This window comes from Malaya genurostris, chromosome 3, assembly GCF_030247185.1.
Source record: "Malaya genurostris strain Urasoe2022 chromosome 3, Malgen_1.1, whole genome shotgun sequence".
Classification (NCBI taxonomy): Eukaryota; Metazoa; Arthropoda; class Insecta; order Diptera; family Culicidae; genus Malaya; species Malaya genurostris.
Window position 1 is genome coordinate 211,817,046 of NC_080572.1, and position 15,717 is coordinate 211,832,762.

At 35.8% G+C, this 15,717-nt stretch overlaps 1 protein-coding gene across 1 annotated transcript in view; it reads left to right on the forward strand.

The window, feature by feature from the left end:
• Positions 1-1,666: 1,666 nt before the first annotated feature.
• LOC131434187 (uncharacterized) overlaps positions 1,667-15,717 on the forward strand; it is a 64,809-nt gene continuing 50,758 nt past the window's right edge. Inside the window, exon 1 of the mRNA XM_058600841.1 lies at positions 1,667-2,107. Within this exon, the coding sequence (XP_058456824.1) occupies positions 1,768-2,107 (340 nt within the window). The 5' untranslated portion in view covers positions 1,667-1,767. The remainder of the gene's footprint in view (positions 2,108-15,717) is intronic.

The following is a 15,717-nucleotide window of genomic DNA, read 5'->3' on the forward strand; positions in this document are numbered from 1 at the left end:
ACAACAAGGATTTAAAGAAAAGGTGTACGAAAGATGACGCAAGTGTTGCACTGAATTCGATGAATAGTGTCATGTCCAGATGCATGAATTTACCACGAGAGAGGAGGTTGAATAATCTAACTTTGCAAAAGCTTAGCTAATATGTGATAATAGATTCCCTGAAAGTTTAAAAAATATTCGACTTCAAATTAATTTTTGGTTTTGTGTGTTACATTTTTTTAGAGTACAGTCATTAATAATCCAGCAGAGAGAATTGAAACATAATATACAGGGTGCGTACGGTATTTGAGGACATCCATATAAAGGGTGATAATCTTTTTGGTAACACTGTTTTTGACAGATCACGTGTGATTCGTGCCTTGTATCATTGTCAAAATTGATCAGTTTGGTCTATAATTTAATCATGAATCGTCTTTTGGTCTATTACCAAATCATGAACAGGCGCTGCAAAGTTGAAGGAATATCCACTTTTTTGTCGAAAAAATGTGTTTAGCGACGAAACTTATTTCTGGTTGAATGGATACGTCAACAAACTAAATAACCGCGTCTGGAGAGAAGACCTGCCAGAAGCACTGTTTGGTGTGGATTATGGGCCGGCTGGCATTATTCGTGAAATACCGGCCGATATGTTGGAGAAAGTGTACCAAAATTGTACCTTGCAAATAGGCCATCTGAAGTAAAGCCGCGGCTAACATTTGCATGAAATCATCTTCAAACATTGAATTATATTGATCGTTCAATTGATTCCAATAAAGGTTTGATCAATTTTTGCCTTTCTCATATAGAAAGGTTATGCAATCACTTGAAAACCGACTAGTAAAAATAAAGTGTCATTTACCATTCCACTCAATTTATCGAGCTGAGTGATGTCTGTGTGTGTATGTGTGTGTGTCCCGGTCTCCGGTTCCGGAAGTACCAGAAATAGTGGTCATATATTCCAAAATGGATCTCGCTTGGTTATTACGTATGAGAACGAGAAACCAATAAACATCCTCATAGCACTATTTTAATTGCTGAAGGATGCTATAACAACCACAATAATCGACATGAACAAAAAGCATTTGATTCGGGGATGCAACCGTTCAAGATCTCGGATTGAATTCATTATTACCGTTAATGAGAATTCTATAGAATAATTATATAGCCTAAGAGTCAATTAACGTTATGTAAAAACGTCATGCAATTATAATAAATTTTTCAACAAATATAATTTAATAAATTCAATATCAATTTGTCCTCAAATATCGTATGTACCCTGTATGAATACAAGTGATAAGAAAGAGTGTTACTGCTAGGTAAAATTTTGAACATTTAAGCGACGAAATTTAACAAATTTGGTCGCACATTTGATGTTATCTTTCACTTCGGTTACATAGGATTAAAAGTTGTCTTCATTTTCGACTCTAATCAGCAAAACCATGTGCTAAGCTAGAAATCGAGCCACAGTATAACAGTTCTCTGCAATAAAAGTTCTATAGTGTACAGTATATTAATAAAATCTCCTGCAAAACTTGGAAGATAATCTGTGAATAGATGTTGTAAGCCAGTACCAGCACCCAGCGTCAGCATTATGAAATGCAGCCAAGATCAAAATCGAGCTAGAAAAGGTTTACTGTAAATGGTTGCTTAGTACTTATAACTATGCGTTAGACACAATCCCGTTTAAGTCACTCGTGATCGCGGGATCGGTCGTCTTCGTTGATTTGCTGATCTGAACGACGTGTTTAGACTATCGGTTCAGTTGTGATTTTAATTTCTTCCACCAAAATGGATACAACTAGTGCCCACCCAACAGGAACACCATTGCCGGATTCAGTTACCAATGCGTTGATGAGTATTCGACCACGGTATAACAGCTTCCATCAGCACAATGGCATTCCTAACATGCCGGGAAACAGCTACAGCCAAAGTCCGAATTCGAGACAGGATGGAACAACCGGGAACCCGTCGAATCAAAACACTAGCAACACCGTACAGCCAGCCACGACTAGTGTGATCAATTTATCAAACTCCAGTGACGTTGTGATCGGACCGATGACGCAGTATCAAGGTTCCGTTACCATCTACCAGTATATGGATGCAACCGTCGAAGCCAGCCGGATTGCATGTGAGTATTAAATGTGGGAAAAGTGCAGCCGGTGCAAGTACGGAGCTTTACTTGTCGTTCAGATGTGAAGACGTTTTTCGAAGGTTATACATATGCGGTTATTTAGCTAGCAGCTACGTGATTTGGTTTTGTATATCTAACCATTTCGTTATTATGATTATTCCAAACACGAAAATTATTTTTAACAGTGTCACTACAATAAAAATCGATAGCTAGTCGCTTTGTCACAATCATATTTTAGTCAAGTACACGTCGGATGAAAATGTAGGGAATAAATTCGTTAGAACTCCTCGAATTATATATTTAGAGTTGTCCTTCGCATAAAGATGAACTTGGATACTTCGCCGCAGGATTAGGATAGCTATTTTATGTTGCATTGTTGTTGTCCAACTGTGATTCACTATAGCAAATTCGTTCGTTTTGCGGTTAGAATTTTCAAAGTGATGTAAAGTAGTAAAATGCTTTAGACGACATCAAGAGAAACCTTTACCTAGAAGCAATTAATAAAGGTTCCAATGTTTGCTCATGTATTTGACATTATGATGAGTATGAAAAATAATATCTGTTATATTTAAAAAAAACTATTCCTAATGGTGTCATAATGCCTTTCTCTTGATATTCATACAGTCTCATTAAAACCGGGTTTTAAGATAATTTCTAATCAGTAGCGTCCCGTGACAAAATTTACGGGTTGTGCACTATTCATGTGGTATGTTATGAGATGTAACAGTTCGTTGTAAGTGAAAACTAATATTTGAGGAATGGATATTCGCATGTGTTATTCAATACAATAAAATAACGATATACGGTTGGATAAGATTTTTTCATTGAACTTATTTCGTGTTATCGAATAGAATAGAATAATTCGGTGATGACGGGTATAGCGTGATGGGATAGTCGATGCCTTTCACGCAGCCTGCCTGGGTTCGATTCCCAACCCCGCACATAGGGTCAGAAAGTTTTTCTGGTCCGAAGAGGCGAATGACCTAAGATGTTAAAACCTCTATAATTGAAACAAAAAAAAAAAGAATGATTCGGTGCTCTACATGGCGAGAAAATCTGTCCATAACTTTATCAATAAAACCAATTCGACGTTGGAACTGAGACAACAATTTGTTTTCAACTGCCGTTAGCATAAGCTACTGAAACCTCTCCTGAAGAGCATACATGTTCTCACAGAGCCAAACGTGACAGAGAGCAAAACCAAACTCAGAGCTGAGCTGATTTCTGTTTGAATCAGTGCAGTCCCTCATGTGCACAGAAACAAACTAAAACAGCGACAAGAACTCGGTGCACAAGGTAAAGTGCTCGTGTTCAGAGAGCTTGTTTTCATCCAATTTATAGAATATCTTTAAAAAAATTGAATGCGGATAGGGATGCAGTTTATTCCTTCCGTTTGACCGGTTGTGCAGTGCACGAGGTGCACATGAAAACGAGACGCAAGTCTTTCTAACACAAATTTGGGGTCATTTTTGATTCAAATTCAAATATGCTTCAGTGCTAACGACACATATTGGACAACATTCCTCAAACCAAATATATTGAAAATTGTACATTTGAACTCGATCGTTGGTCAAATCTAATATAATTGTGCGGATAGAAAAAAGTGCTATTTGTCGGTTGTGTCATTTAGACGATTACATCTCCACCCAAGTGACAAGTTTTGTTACGCTAGCTTATTTGTGACTAGTTTGCAACCAGATATTTGAGTGATTGTTACTAACATCTAACCACTTGCGCGACTCAAAAAGTGCAGTTTCTACTAGTTGCTAAGTCGGCTAAAAATAAGTTGTCGTTACGTTGTAATGCCATACAGAAATAACTTATCTTTCCATAACTTGTTTTCAAGTAAACTAGTTGAAAATTAGTCACCATCGACATAATAAACATTGAATGAATCCGATTACTTTTCTATCATCAATAAAAAGTCAGAAGAGTACTTTAAATCACAAACTTGATACAAGGTACAAATTTCACAACGATTTTAAAACTTTCGAGCGGAATTCAATTTTACTTAACTGTTTTTTTATGCGCCTTCAATCAAAATCTGTTTATAAAGATATAAAAAATAAACAACAAAATAACCCTATGTTCAGAATACTCAAAATTATTCCAAGTAGAGTGATTTTTCATCATTTTAATTTCATATATCATGAGAATTATAATACTATCTCAATCGATGTTCGATCTCTATATTATTTTCTTCGTGTTTATGACAGTACATAGAACAAAAATTACTATTCTGCCTTTCACTATTCTCGGCAAAAAGTAGTTTTGAAAAAAGTAATATCCTGGTAATATTTATGTTTTATACACTTCTTGAGACTCCATATTGTGTTCGCTATTTTCAAGCCAATAAAAGTTTTTTTGTTGCATTTCCGTTAACTATCTGAACCAATGAAGAACTTATATGTTATAATCTTATAATATCTATGTTATTGCTATATCAATTCACAGTAACGTTTCACATATACGCTAACGTATTTCTAATGGTTTCGAATCGGAAAATAAACCTTTTTTCAACTAGTAGCTAAAAGCATAGCTGTGATTAAAGACATGTTAGAATTAGGTAACGATAACTTACAAATGATAGTGAGTTCTATGTTTACGTTATAAAGAAACACTGCTGTCACAATGTTTAAACTAGTATAACATAAAAAAATATGTTCGTGCTCTTGTTGCAACATAGTTGGGTTAAGTGGTTTCAAAACTAGTTACGGGTTGCTACTATTAAAGTCAAATAAACTTATTTTTTACTAGCAGCTAGAAGCATATAGTTGTGATTAAAGATATGTTTGGATTAAGGAGCGATAACTTATAAACTATGAATAATTCAATATGACAAAAAGATGTGGTGCTTGGAAACCTAAATAACTATTTCGTAACTATTTATGCTATGAAGAAACATTGGTGTCACCAGAGATGACATTTCACTAGAGTGATACACCAGGGCGTAGGTTTCAATTATACACTGCGGATACATTTTCTACGCTCCACACAAGGAGGAAAGCGCACTTCTTCTCAGCGTCCAGACAGACAGACTTTGAGTGCGTGCTTGTGTTGAGAGAAGTTGGTGCGAGAGAATAACATTCTCTTCGCACGAATCGCTCTCACGTGCTCTCCCCTAAATACACCTAAGTGATCACTGGCGCGTGATGGTGAGCAAACACTTTTTTTTCTGAGCGAACACTTCTGTGAACTTCAATTAATAGAGAGTAGATCTAGCCTTGCTATGAAAAATTTGCAATGAAAATTGAAAATTTAATGATAAATTGTTTTATTTATCTGATTTTGCGTGCCCCACGCTTCTTCTACGCAAACCATACTTCAGAGTGCTCACCGGCATGTACACCTCTGTGAAAGTATCTATATCCACCTCAGAGAATTTATTAGCCCTGCTCTAGCATTTTGGTGCGATTCAGTGGAGGAGGTAAAAGGAGATAAACAAACGCACTCATGATGCGTGCACACTTACACAACAGTGGTGTATATATGTGAAAGAAAAGAGCTCTCGTTGAAGTTGTTAGTGTGAGGGGAGAACTAGTTCTTGTGAAAGAATGAATGATCAATAGTTTTTTTTTCGAGAACGGTAATTCTCTAATAAGAATTAGGAATCAGAAAACCGCAGTTCAAATTTGCGAGACCTTTTTTTTGCTCGCTTAACCCAATAAACTTAGATTCTCGTTTAGTCTTTGGACAAACTGTAGTTCTGAATGGTCCTTTGAAATGAACTGTTTTGCCCATCTGTACTTTCTATACAGAAAGGAAAAACAATATTTACTGAGAGGTAAAACGATGAAGCAAACAAAAGAGACGATCAATGAATATTATAGGACTAGTACTCCATCAGATTACACCGAGTACGATTGGGTTGCATAGAACAATGTAAAAAAACATGAAAATTTGGGGGCTGCAGCTAAACTAGATACCACAAAGATTAGATTTTATAGGGCACACTTCATATTTTAAGCTAGATTATGCCGATGAAAAACTTTAGCCTGCCTCTGGGTGCCTTACATGCTGACTCCGGATCAAAAACACTGTTCCCAGTGCTCTTCGGACCGTGCTGATGCGGGATCGGTTGTACTTTTGACATCGATTTTTTATGAAACCTGGATCCTCTGCTCACGCCAAAGAACAAAAAAGCCCCACAAAGTACTTGAATTTACAACCCAAAGCATGTACAAATGAATCACGTCTTTGACTTTGACTAATTAATCTGAGTTTGACATCGAGACAGATGTAATGTAATAATCTACCGCCATCTAAGAAAGTAGGATTTACGTCAAGTGTAATTTTCATTTTTTTTTTTTTTCTAACAGAGTGGCATACTTTACGGCAACTAAAGTGCTATTCAGATGGTCCGTCTCCTTCCGTCACCGTTACCGGAACGTCAGCGTCCGTCAGAATTAGTTTAATACTTTACTACCATATGAATGCATTCAACTAATTATGACGGAGGTTGACTGTAACGGAGGATAACGGACCGTCTGAATCGTACATAGCTCGGGAAAGGAACAACTATCTTTAACGAGTACATTGCTCTTTCTTATAGCCCACTTACAACCACAAAAGCACATTCACCATTTTGAAATTAGTTTTTATTATCACGAAACACCTACAATCAAACAGTTTTTAGTACGACTCAGACGATCAGTCAACTACCGTCAACGTTAATGGATCTTCGCTTGTAGTTTAGGTTACACACTTAGAAAAATTTACATCTTTTTAGATGCACATAAAAGGAGTGTCAGCATTCATTTATATTCACAATTCAAAACATGTAAAGATAAGTTGATCAATTACTTCACAGTTAATTTAGCTGAAGTTAACTTAGATAAAGACGTTAAATTTATTTTACATGTTAGTAGATGTAATATTGTGTCATCACCGAATAAATTATGGCATGCTTGAATCTATGTCAAGCGTAAATTTCATTTTTTCTAAGAGTGTACTCACTTAGAACAATTTACATCCTCATAGATACACCTAAAAGGAGCGTCACGATTCACTTACATTCACAATTCATAACATGTGTAGATAGGTCATATCAGTAACTTCACAGTTCGTCTAGCTGAAGCTTACATTGATAGAGACGTAAATTAATGTTTACATGTTAGTAGATGTAATATTGTGTCATCACCGAATAAATTATGGCATGCTTGAATTTATGTCAAGGGAAAATTTTCATAATTTCTACATAGAATTCCGATTGAAAATTTCTCATCGATTCGAAATTGGTTCGGAATTCATTCGGATCTGATAATGTGGGAAGCGTTCTGTTCTATGACGCGTTTTGATCCATGACGCGTATTCTTAAAAAACTATTCATTGAAATAAAAAAGGGAAAAGGAATGTTTGTTCGGGTGTAAATTAGCATAACCTACAAATCGAAACAGTTTTGAGCCAAAATTAGAAGATTTTTTCCGTTTTTTGCAGCGTAGACTTGAAATTTTAACGCATTCCTGTAATTCCGAAATACCTTTTATTTGTGATTTTCTTTTGAATCACCTTGAATAAAAGTTAGCGAGTAAGTTTCAAAGGTTTTGGCCACTATTTCCGGCACTTCCGGAACCGGATTGCGGGGACCGGGATAGCCGAATCGACTTCGACGTATGACCAAAACCCTATGTGACCTATGCATTGAAACAATTTTGAGCCCAATTTAGAAGAATTTTTCTCTATTTTGCATCGCCGCCCTATAGGACGGCTTGATATTTCAAACACTCATCACACTGTAATTCCGGAACCGAAAGTCATATCCGGACAAAAATCAGAAATTTCATAAAAGATCGTAAGACCTTTAATTGGAATCTAAGTTCGAGAAAAACGATTAAGCCATCTCGAAGAAAAGTGAATGAGTTCCGTTTTAGAGATTTTTGACTACTATTTTGGGTACTTACGGGTACATCCGATATGAGTTTGGGTGGTTGTCAACTTACCAAACCTGGGGACTGAAGTAATTTATTTGCTATTTTTGTGGTTAGTAGTTGCTTGTTTGCCTTGTTCCAATGCGGTTGCAATTGTTGCTTTGAAGGATGAGGGCTGTTGTTCGATAGTCGCATCGCTATTTTCGTTTGTTGTCTCAGTAGTACTCACAAATCATGACATGTAATCAGCTGATTTTCGTAGGTAACCAGCGATTTACAAGGATGTCGCCCTGAAGATAGAGCATTTGCGACCATCCATGCAGTCGGAAAGCATGTTTTCCAGATCTTACCCTAAAGTAAAGCCTGTCTAGGTTAAATTTCTGTGTAGATTTTGAATTACTTCACGGATCGCTTAATCATTTCAATTATATGACAGCCAAAACTCTCGACTTGATTTCGTGGTACACGCACATTCTTGTTACTTTCAGAATAATGATGTCAAATCAAGAGGAAGTGCGCAAACGCATTTTGTACATACGGCAAAAAAATCCGAATTTTTCGTTTAAACTTAAGAACTTAAACAACTGTAAATCGGAAGTAATAAAATAGTAGAAACAATCGAAAATACTCCCCTGAACAAAAAGGTGACAGCCATTATTGATAAATTTGGCTTGTTTTGGTTTCTATGCGAAATTCGTCCTGGAATAAAGTACAATAGATTAAATACTTGTCTAAAACGACCAATTTGTTTCTAATATTCTGAAATAATTATTTTGGAATTTAATTTTCGTGACAATATCAGTGACAAAAGAAATTTGTGTTTTCCTACGCGACCGAAATACTCGATTAATATTCACTTTTTTTGAATTGATCGAATTCAATTTGTCTAATGCAATATAAAATGGCAATAGAATTAATCGCAGTTTCCAATTAGTGTAATTATCATCCATTATGTAAACAAGTTCCGATATAATGTGTGTTAGTCATGTCACGTGTTGAGGTGAGTAGTAATTCGAATAATAGGATAATCCAGAATTGCAACAGAGCTAAACTTGTTTCTTATCTTTGTTGAATCACGTTTGGCATATTCAACACGAACAATATTAATATGCATCTCTCTAGTGAAATAGATTGAATGGTATCACTATGTAATACTAAGGCCCCAATTTATAGCTTATAAAAATATATTTTGCTAAAGATTTAGGCGTAGTTCAAATACAAAAATAGTTCTTACAAAAAACGATGCTACACTGATAAACATCATAATTCGCATTAGTAAAATTTTTCATGACTGCTGGAAATTTTCCTAGTTGCATATAAACTTCCATATTGCTGATACGTAGCTATTGTGTATCGATCAAAAATGACAATTTTGAATGCACACTATCAATGTTTGTTTGTTTGTGGAATGTGGAATGTGGAAGTTAACTGGAGTACATTTTTCCAAAATCATTTAATTAGGCTTTATAGCGACTGAGACGCTTATTAGCAATCATACGCTTGCATGATGTGACATTGATCCGTGCATGTTAAATACCTATGTATGCATTTCGAACCCAGCGGACACAGAATACAAATGCCGAAGGCGAAAGCTAAAGTTATTGTTATTTACAAAAGCAAACCGCGAAATTGCGCCGGTCTGATAGCGAACCAGAGAATCAACAAGCCTCCAGCTTTGAGTACAAAAGCTACATTCATACTGACGCGAAAACCACGATGACCACGATTGTTCAGACGGGAAAGGAATACTAAATTGTATACACACCGGTTCAGTCGTCACTCATTTGTAGAGTATTGGTTGTCATGTGCTCAAGACTGCAAATACCGAAAGGGATGTATTGTGTATTGTGTGAAATGAATAAGTTACAGGAATTTCGGAAACGCCGGTTCAGATTTTATATTTGAAATGATTTACATCATGAGATATCAAAGTGAACTGTAGGAATATGATTAAAATATGTTTAAATGCATAATTTATGGAAATGATTTATTTTTTTTAGTGTAGTTTATTTTCCAACATCTCAGCAGTTTTGCGAAGTTTTGCATTCATTATGACTCTATATCAAATGCTTGGGCGACGTTAATCAATTGGTCACTTTGAATACAAACACGACTACGTTGCGTCTAAACCAGTCTAAAACTGGTCATCGTATAGACTGGATGCATATGTAGTTCGGTGAAAACAGTATCTGATCTTCGTTAGAGTTCAGAACTTATAGAATGGAGACATTCCATTTTGCAAATTCTCTAGATTACGGTGCCAGGTGTGCAAAAGAGATGACTTTATTTGCCGCACTCACGGACCGCCTGCCAGAGGTGAAATTTCTATGCTAATTTGAAAAGGTGGGTGATTTCAGGTAAAACGGAAGTTTTGTCCCGAAATCAGTTGGACGGTACCTATAAGTAGTACGTAGTATACAAAATCTTGCACAACTGTGATTTTAAACGAATTTTAACTTGTATGCTTTACGCAGGTTTCTTGACGTGAATACTTCTTACTTTAATATGAGGCGTATTTTCATAATTAACTATGTACAAGAATGGGCAGAACTGAATCGTGAATATCTCTTGTATTTAACGCAGCAACATATTTTTTCTCCATACCATCGGAAATATGTTCAGCAATTTATGATAAAATTTTCAGTAGTATGATCTAACCACAAATAGCTCAGAATTGAAGTTTTCTAAAATGTTTGGTATGAACCAGCATTGAGGGGAAATTCAGAGCCAAAATAAGGTGCGCAATATTTCAACTGCATGAATTGAACCAACCATCATACAAAGCGTATCGTGCAAAACCGACTTATAGAAATACGGAATATTTTCAGTGATTGAGTGCAGTGGGCTTACCACACGTTTTTTTCGCTAGCAAAACAAGCACTAACTATGTAGGGTTATGAACCATGAGTAGTTTTAATTTACTAATATGAGGGTGACACATTTGTACATGTTGTTTGAAACGGTCAATTTATTTCCAAAATGCTCTTATAATTGATTTTCTCGCCTACAGCCTATCTTTGGCATGATGACTACTCCTTACCTAGCTAATTCCAACTATGCATCGTTATATAAAAAAGATGAATAATATTCAAAGAGGTTCTTTTTTATATGGAATTACAACTGACATGTAAGATGTTCACTCAAAATATCTAGTTTGTGGTGTGCATATCATATCAGCATATAAAACCAATACCATATTCAGAGTGCGTGGCTTGCTAGCGTTTGTAACTAATTTTTTTTAAAGAAATTCAGAAGTGTTATGACAGTATAAAGACACACAAAATAAAGAGGTTTTGATGCAATGACAGCTAGACCAAGTGGTATGATGAAAGCAAATTTGTAATATCCAAGGGGCGGTTTTCGGTTTGTGGATGGTCTTTCAAAATGCTATATAATTTGTGTTTTCGAAACGGGTTTAACAAGTAAGTTATTGAAATTTATTTCTACCTTAAATTTTAAAATCCTAGATGATTACAAACAATTTAGTGTGGATTTTTCAAATTTAAGCAAATTTTAACATTGCATTTTCAACGTCATCGTGATCGGTCTTGTATCCTACACAATCCGCCTTATTTTTTTTACCGTTACAATTCTGCTAGGTTTGTGAAATTCACACAATCAATCAACTAGTACATGCGACTATCGATATTCGGAAGTGTGGAAAAAGTATGTCAGTTTTATACGTGGTCACGTCATCCAGTTATGTGTCTCCCATTGCTCACCCATACGTATGTATGACCTTGGATATCTGTTCTCTGAGGTCAAACCCAAAATCCTAGCCTAAGATCTTTGATCGGTATAAAGTCAAGCATTACGATACCGATTTATTAATTTTTAGTTGGTTTGACGTAAAATTGCCATAGCTAAGTTCAGTTTAGCAATGACCGAGTGGAAACATTTATTGAAGAAGCCAAATGAATGAGAAACTTACAGAAAAGATGATTGTTTTTGGAAAAAAAAACGCTCTGAGGCAGGACTCGAACCTACGTTCTTGTGCAATCCGTACATACGCGTTTCACCATTTTTCGCCACCCTGCGAAGTGGTAGACACAGTGATAATGAAGTGACACTTCGGATTTCATTTTTTTCAAAAGAAATCTGCCGATATAAAAAGTGCGGTCTGTCGTATACATGATTTTTACTATTAGAAGCCAGAAGAGCCAAATATGTATCCTTTTAACTTGATCAATGAGCTAAACTTTCAAATAAGTCGAAGGTTGTAGAAATCGAGTCAACCATCTCGAAGAAAATTGAGTTGATAGAAAAATGATAACACCTTTTCGCATAGACATATCATGTGCGATAAGTTTCACGTCGAAACTATTAGATTTTGTTTGCTAGTGAAGTGAACATGTTGAAATTTTTGCCAAGTAAATATCATTTTCAGAGAGTGTTGATTCATTGCTTTGTTGTGAAAAAAAGTACATCAAATCCACTCTCGACGCATACGGAGAACATGCGCTCTTGGTCGCAACTTGTGAGCAACGTTCCAAACGATTCAAAAGTGGGAGCTTCTGTGTGAAAGACGAATAATGCACATTTTAACCTTACGAATTCGAAGATGCTGAACTACAAGGGCTGTTGGACGATGGCACAAATGGCGGAGAGGTTAAACGTTAGTCGCCCAGCCAGTTCTGATGGTCTACACGTCATGGAAAAGATTCAGAAGGTGGGAAAATGGGTTCCTCATGAGCTAAATACCTAACAACAGGCACGTACTCAGAGGGAGGGGGGGGCGAGGAACCCTGGCTCCTCCCGAAATCATAAACAGAAACAAAAAAAAAGTTTGGAGCGAAGCGAACAGTGTCAAAACTACATAAAATGGAGGATAAATCCGGGCAAAGAAACGACAATAGTAATAAGACACTAAAATGATGACCGAAGACAGAAAGCTCACCATAGTTGGGCAAAGTTGTGCAGATGAGAAAGATATCCTGCCGTTGGATCTCACACATACTTATTTAGGACTGAAAAGACGAAAGCAAGTGCACTTCGAGTACATGTTTGGTTGGATCCATTATAATACGCCGGAGAACAAAACAAGTATCCGACAACGGACTGAAGTCGTGCTTCGAAGCGGCACGTGTTTCATTTTGAAATTTTGGATCGCTACTTCCGGAACCTAATACCGAAATCTGTGTAGCCAAAGTTAGTTTGTATGGCCATCAACTAATATGACTAACAAATTTAGAAAATGTTTTCCGTTCTCCACGAATAAAAGTAGGGTTCAAACGTTTAGAAATGTAATACAATAACCTTCTTTCGGTTGTAGTCACAAATTTTAATTAAATAACTAATAATGATAGTTCCCTCGGAAAAGTTCAAAGTGTCTGTTAAAAACGCCGCTATAGGCGCACAGTAACATTAACATTAACTTTATTTTTTTTCTATTTTAGGGCTCCTCCCGAAACCAAATACTGGGTACGGGCCTGTTGAACAATAATGTTAGGTATGGAACAAAGGGCTTTCCGCTCTCGATCGAGACGGCAGATGAGAAACGGAATTATTTTGATAAATTTAGCGAAAAAATGATACTGTGCATTTGTTGGGATCAAAAATGTGTCTTGCACTACGAGTTTTCAAACCATTTTAAATATTAATCGCTATCGACAGCAAATGATGAAATTGAATTGCACCACGACATAGCGAACTTCCGAACTCAGATGGAAAGTTTTGCCCCATCCGCCATACTTCCCAGGCTATTATCCAGTTTCATTGATGTCTCACGCACATGCTAAGCATCACACAACTAGTTTTGAAAATGAGGTAAACTGGCTTCATTACAGAATCGCTTCGAGAGATGATCAGTTCTTTCGACGTAGTATTTGTGAGTTGGTGGAAATATAGAAAAAAAGCGGGTGAGTAATGTTAGAGACATAACTGGAGGACGTGAATACGAATAAAACTGACAACTATTCGTGAATTCTACAACTTTTACTGCTTCGCTTTCTGAATTGGTGAATGGGGCTTCTATACTAAAATATGAGTAATTGACAACCAACATTTTCTACCACACGAATAACGCCGAATAAATGAGAATCAAACAATACAACAAATAATGTTATAGTTGTTTTTTGTAGATTTACATACACAGTGGAGGAAAACTTCGATGGTTCTTTGGGAATATATTAATGGATCTATACGGAACCACCCGCGATCGCAATTCAACCAGAATATTAGTTGATTTTCTGAATTCGATTGGTTAAAATTTGGTACAACTAATCCATTGTTGTTTTAACTAAACTGTCATTTTTGTTTTTCGATTAGCAGAAACGATGGTTGAAACATCTAATTTAATTGGTTGAAAATAAATACTGTCAATTAGTGAGGACCTTTCAATTTCAACAAATATTTTAGTTGAAATAACTGGTGTTGTTATTGAAACAAAATTCTGTTAGTTGAAAAACAAACCGGTTTTAGTTGTCATGATCTATTTGAAAAAAGTTCGGCATGTTGAGATACATGAAATAACTATCGTTGTTCCAATATAAACAGTATTTTATATTGACATGTAATATCATTAGTTATGAACAAGGCTGGGAAATCACCGATCACTGCTGATCTTAAGTCACTACTGATTTCATCACAAGTGATCTTAACCAAGGAATAAATCATCGTTACGAAATCACAACTGATCTGATCTCTAAGTGATTGTAATTTTTGTATGATCATGATCATGTCAAGTCGAGATCAGTAAAGATCTAAATTCTAATAAAAACATTGATTCGATCGGAAACGATCAATGTAAAAAAACGTTTTCTAATCAGTAAAAGTGTATGGAGGCGAAAAGGATTAATTATAGACGAACACATATACATTTGATTGAGTACATTTCGTTATTAGCAATCTTTTTAATTTCAATATCTCTGTACCGGAGTACTAATGTGTTTGAATTGTTTGATTTTTGTAACACCAAATCAGTAAACGTTTTTTAATTTGTCACCAAATCTTTTTTATTTTAAATAAGGTTAACTTTATCACAACACCGCTGTTCTATAAACACTTGTTATGGAATCATAAATTTCTTCAAATCGAATGAACACAATTTTCCCAAACGCTTGAACCATAAATCAAAATGGAATTAGTTGAATCAACTTTCGCAAAAATATCGCAATTTTATAATCGGAGGGTTCTCCGTGTAAAAAGAACTGACTTGAGAAATTTCTCCGATTTTTAAAATTCGTGACACAAATTCCGGACCTGAATTGTGGCACTAAGTTAAGCTCCAAAATCCAGTTTCAAAAGTCTAGTTAAAAAACTAGAATTAGTACTCTGTAATAATTTTCTAAATAAATTCTAAATTAAATTCATGAAGTAATTTCTGAAACCTGAAGTTAAGTTCTAAATCTTAAATTAAGTTCAGTATTCAGTTGGTCTAGAACCCAGGTTCTGAATTCAGTTCATGAATCCAATCCAAACGTGACTTTATATCTCGCAGAAGGACTGCTTTCCTGCTGTTGGTTCTCACCACGACTTGAAACTAATTGTGATATCTGGCCATGGGTTGGTTTTCACAACATTAAGCTTCAATGAAAAGCGTAACATTCTAACAAACTGTTTGATCTTAGTGCCATCAGATCTTAGAATGGTTTTCGGAATTCCTGTGAGTTTTATTTTTGCTTCGATTAAAGAAAAATCTGGCTAGTTTTGTGCACGTCAAAAATCAGTTCAACAATTGCAAATAATTAACAACCGGATCCAGCATGCAGCTAAATTGTTTTCCATTTGCATCCGCAGTCT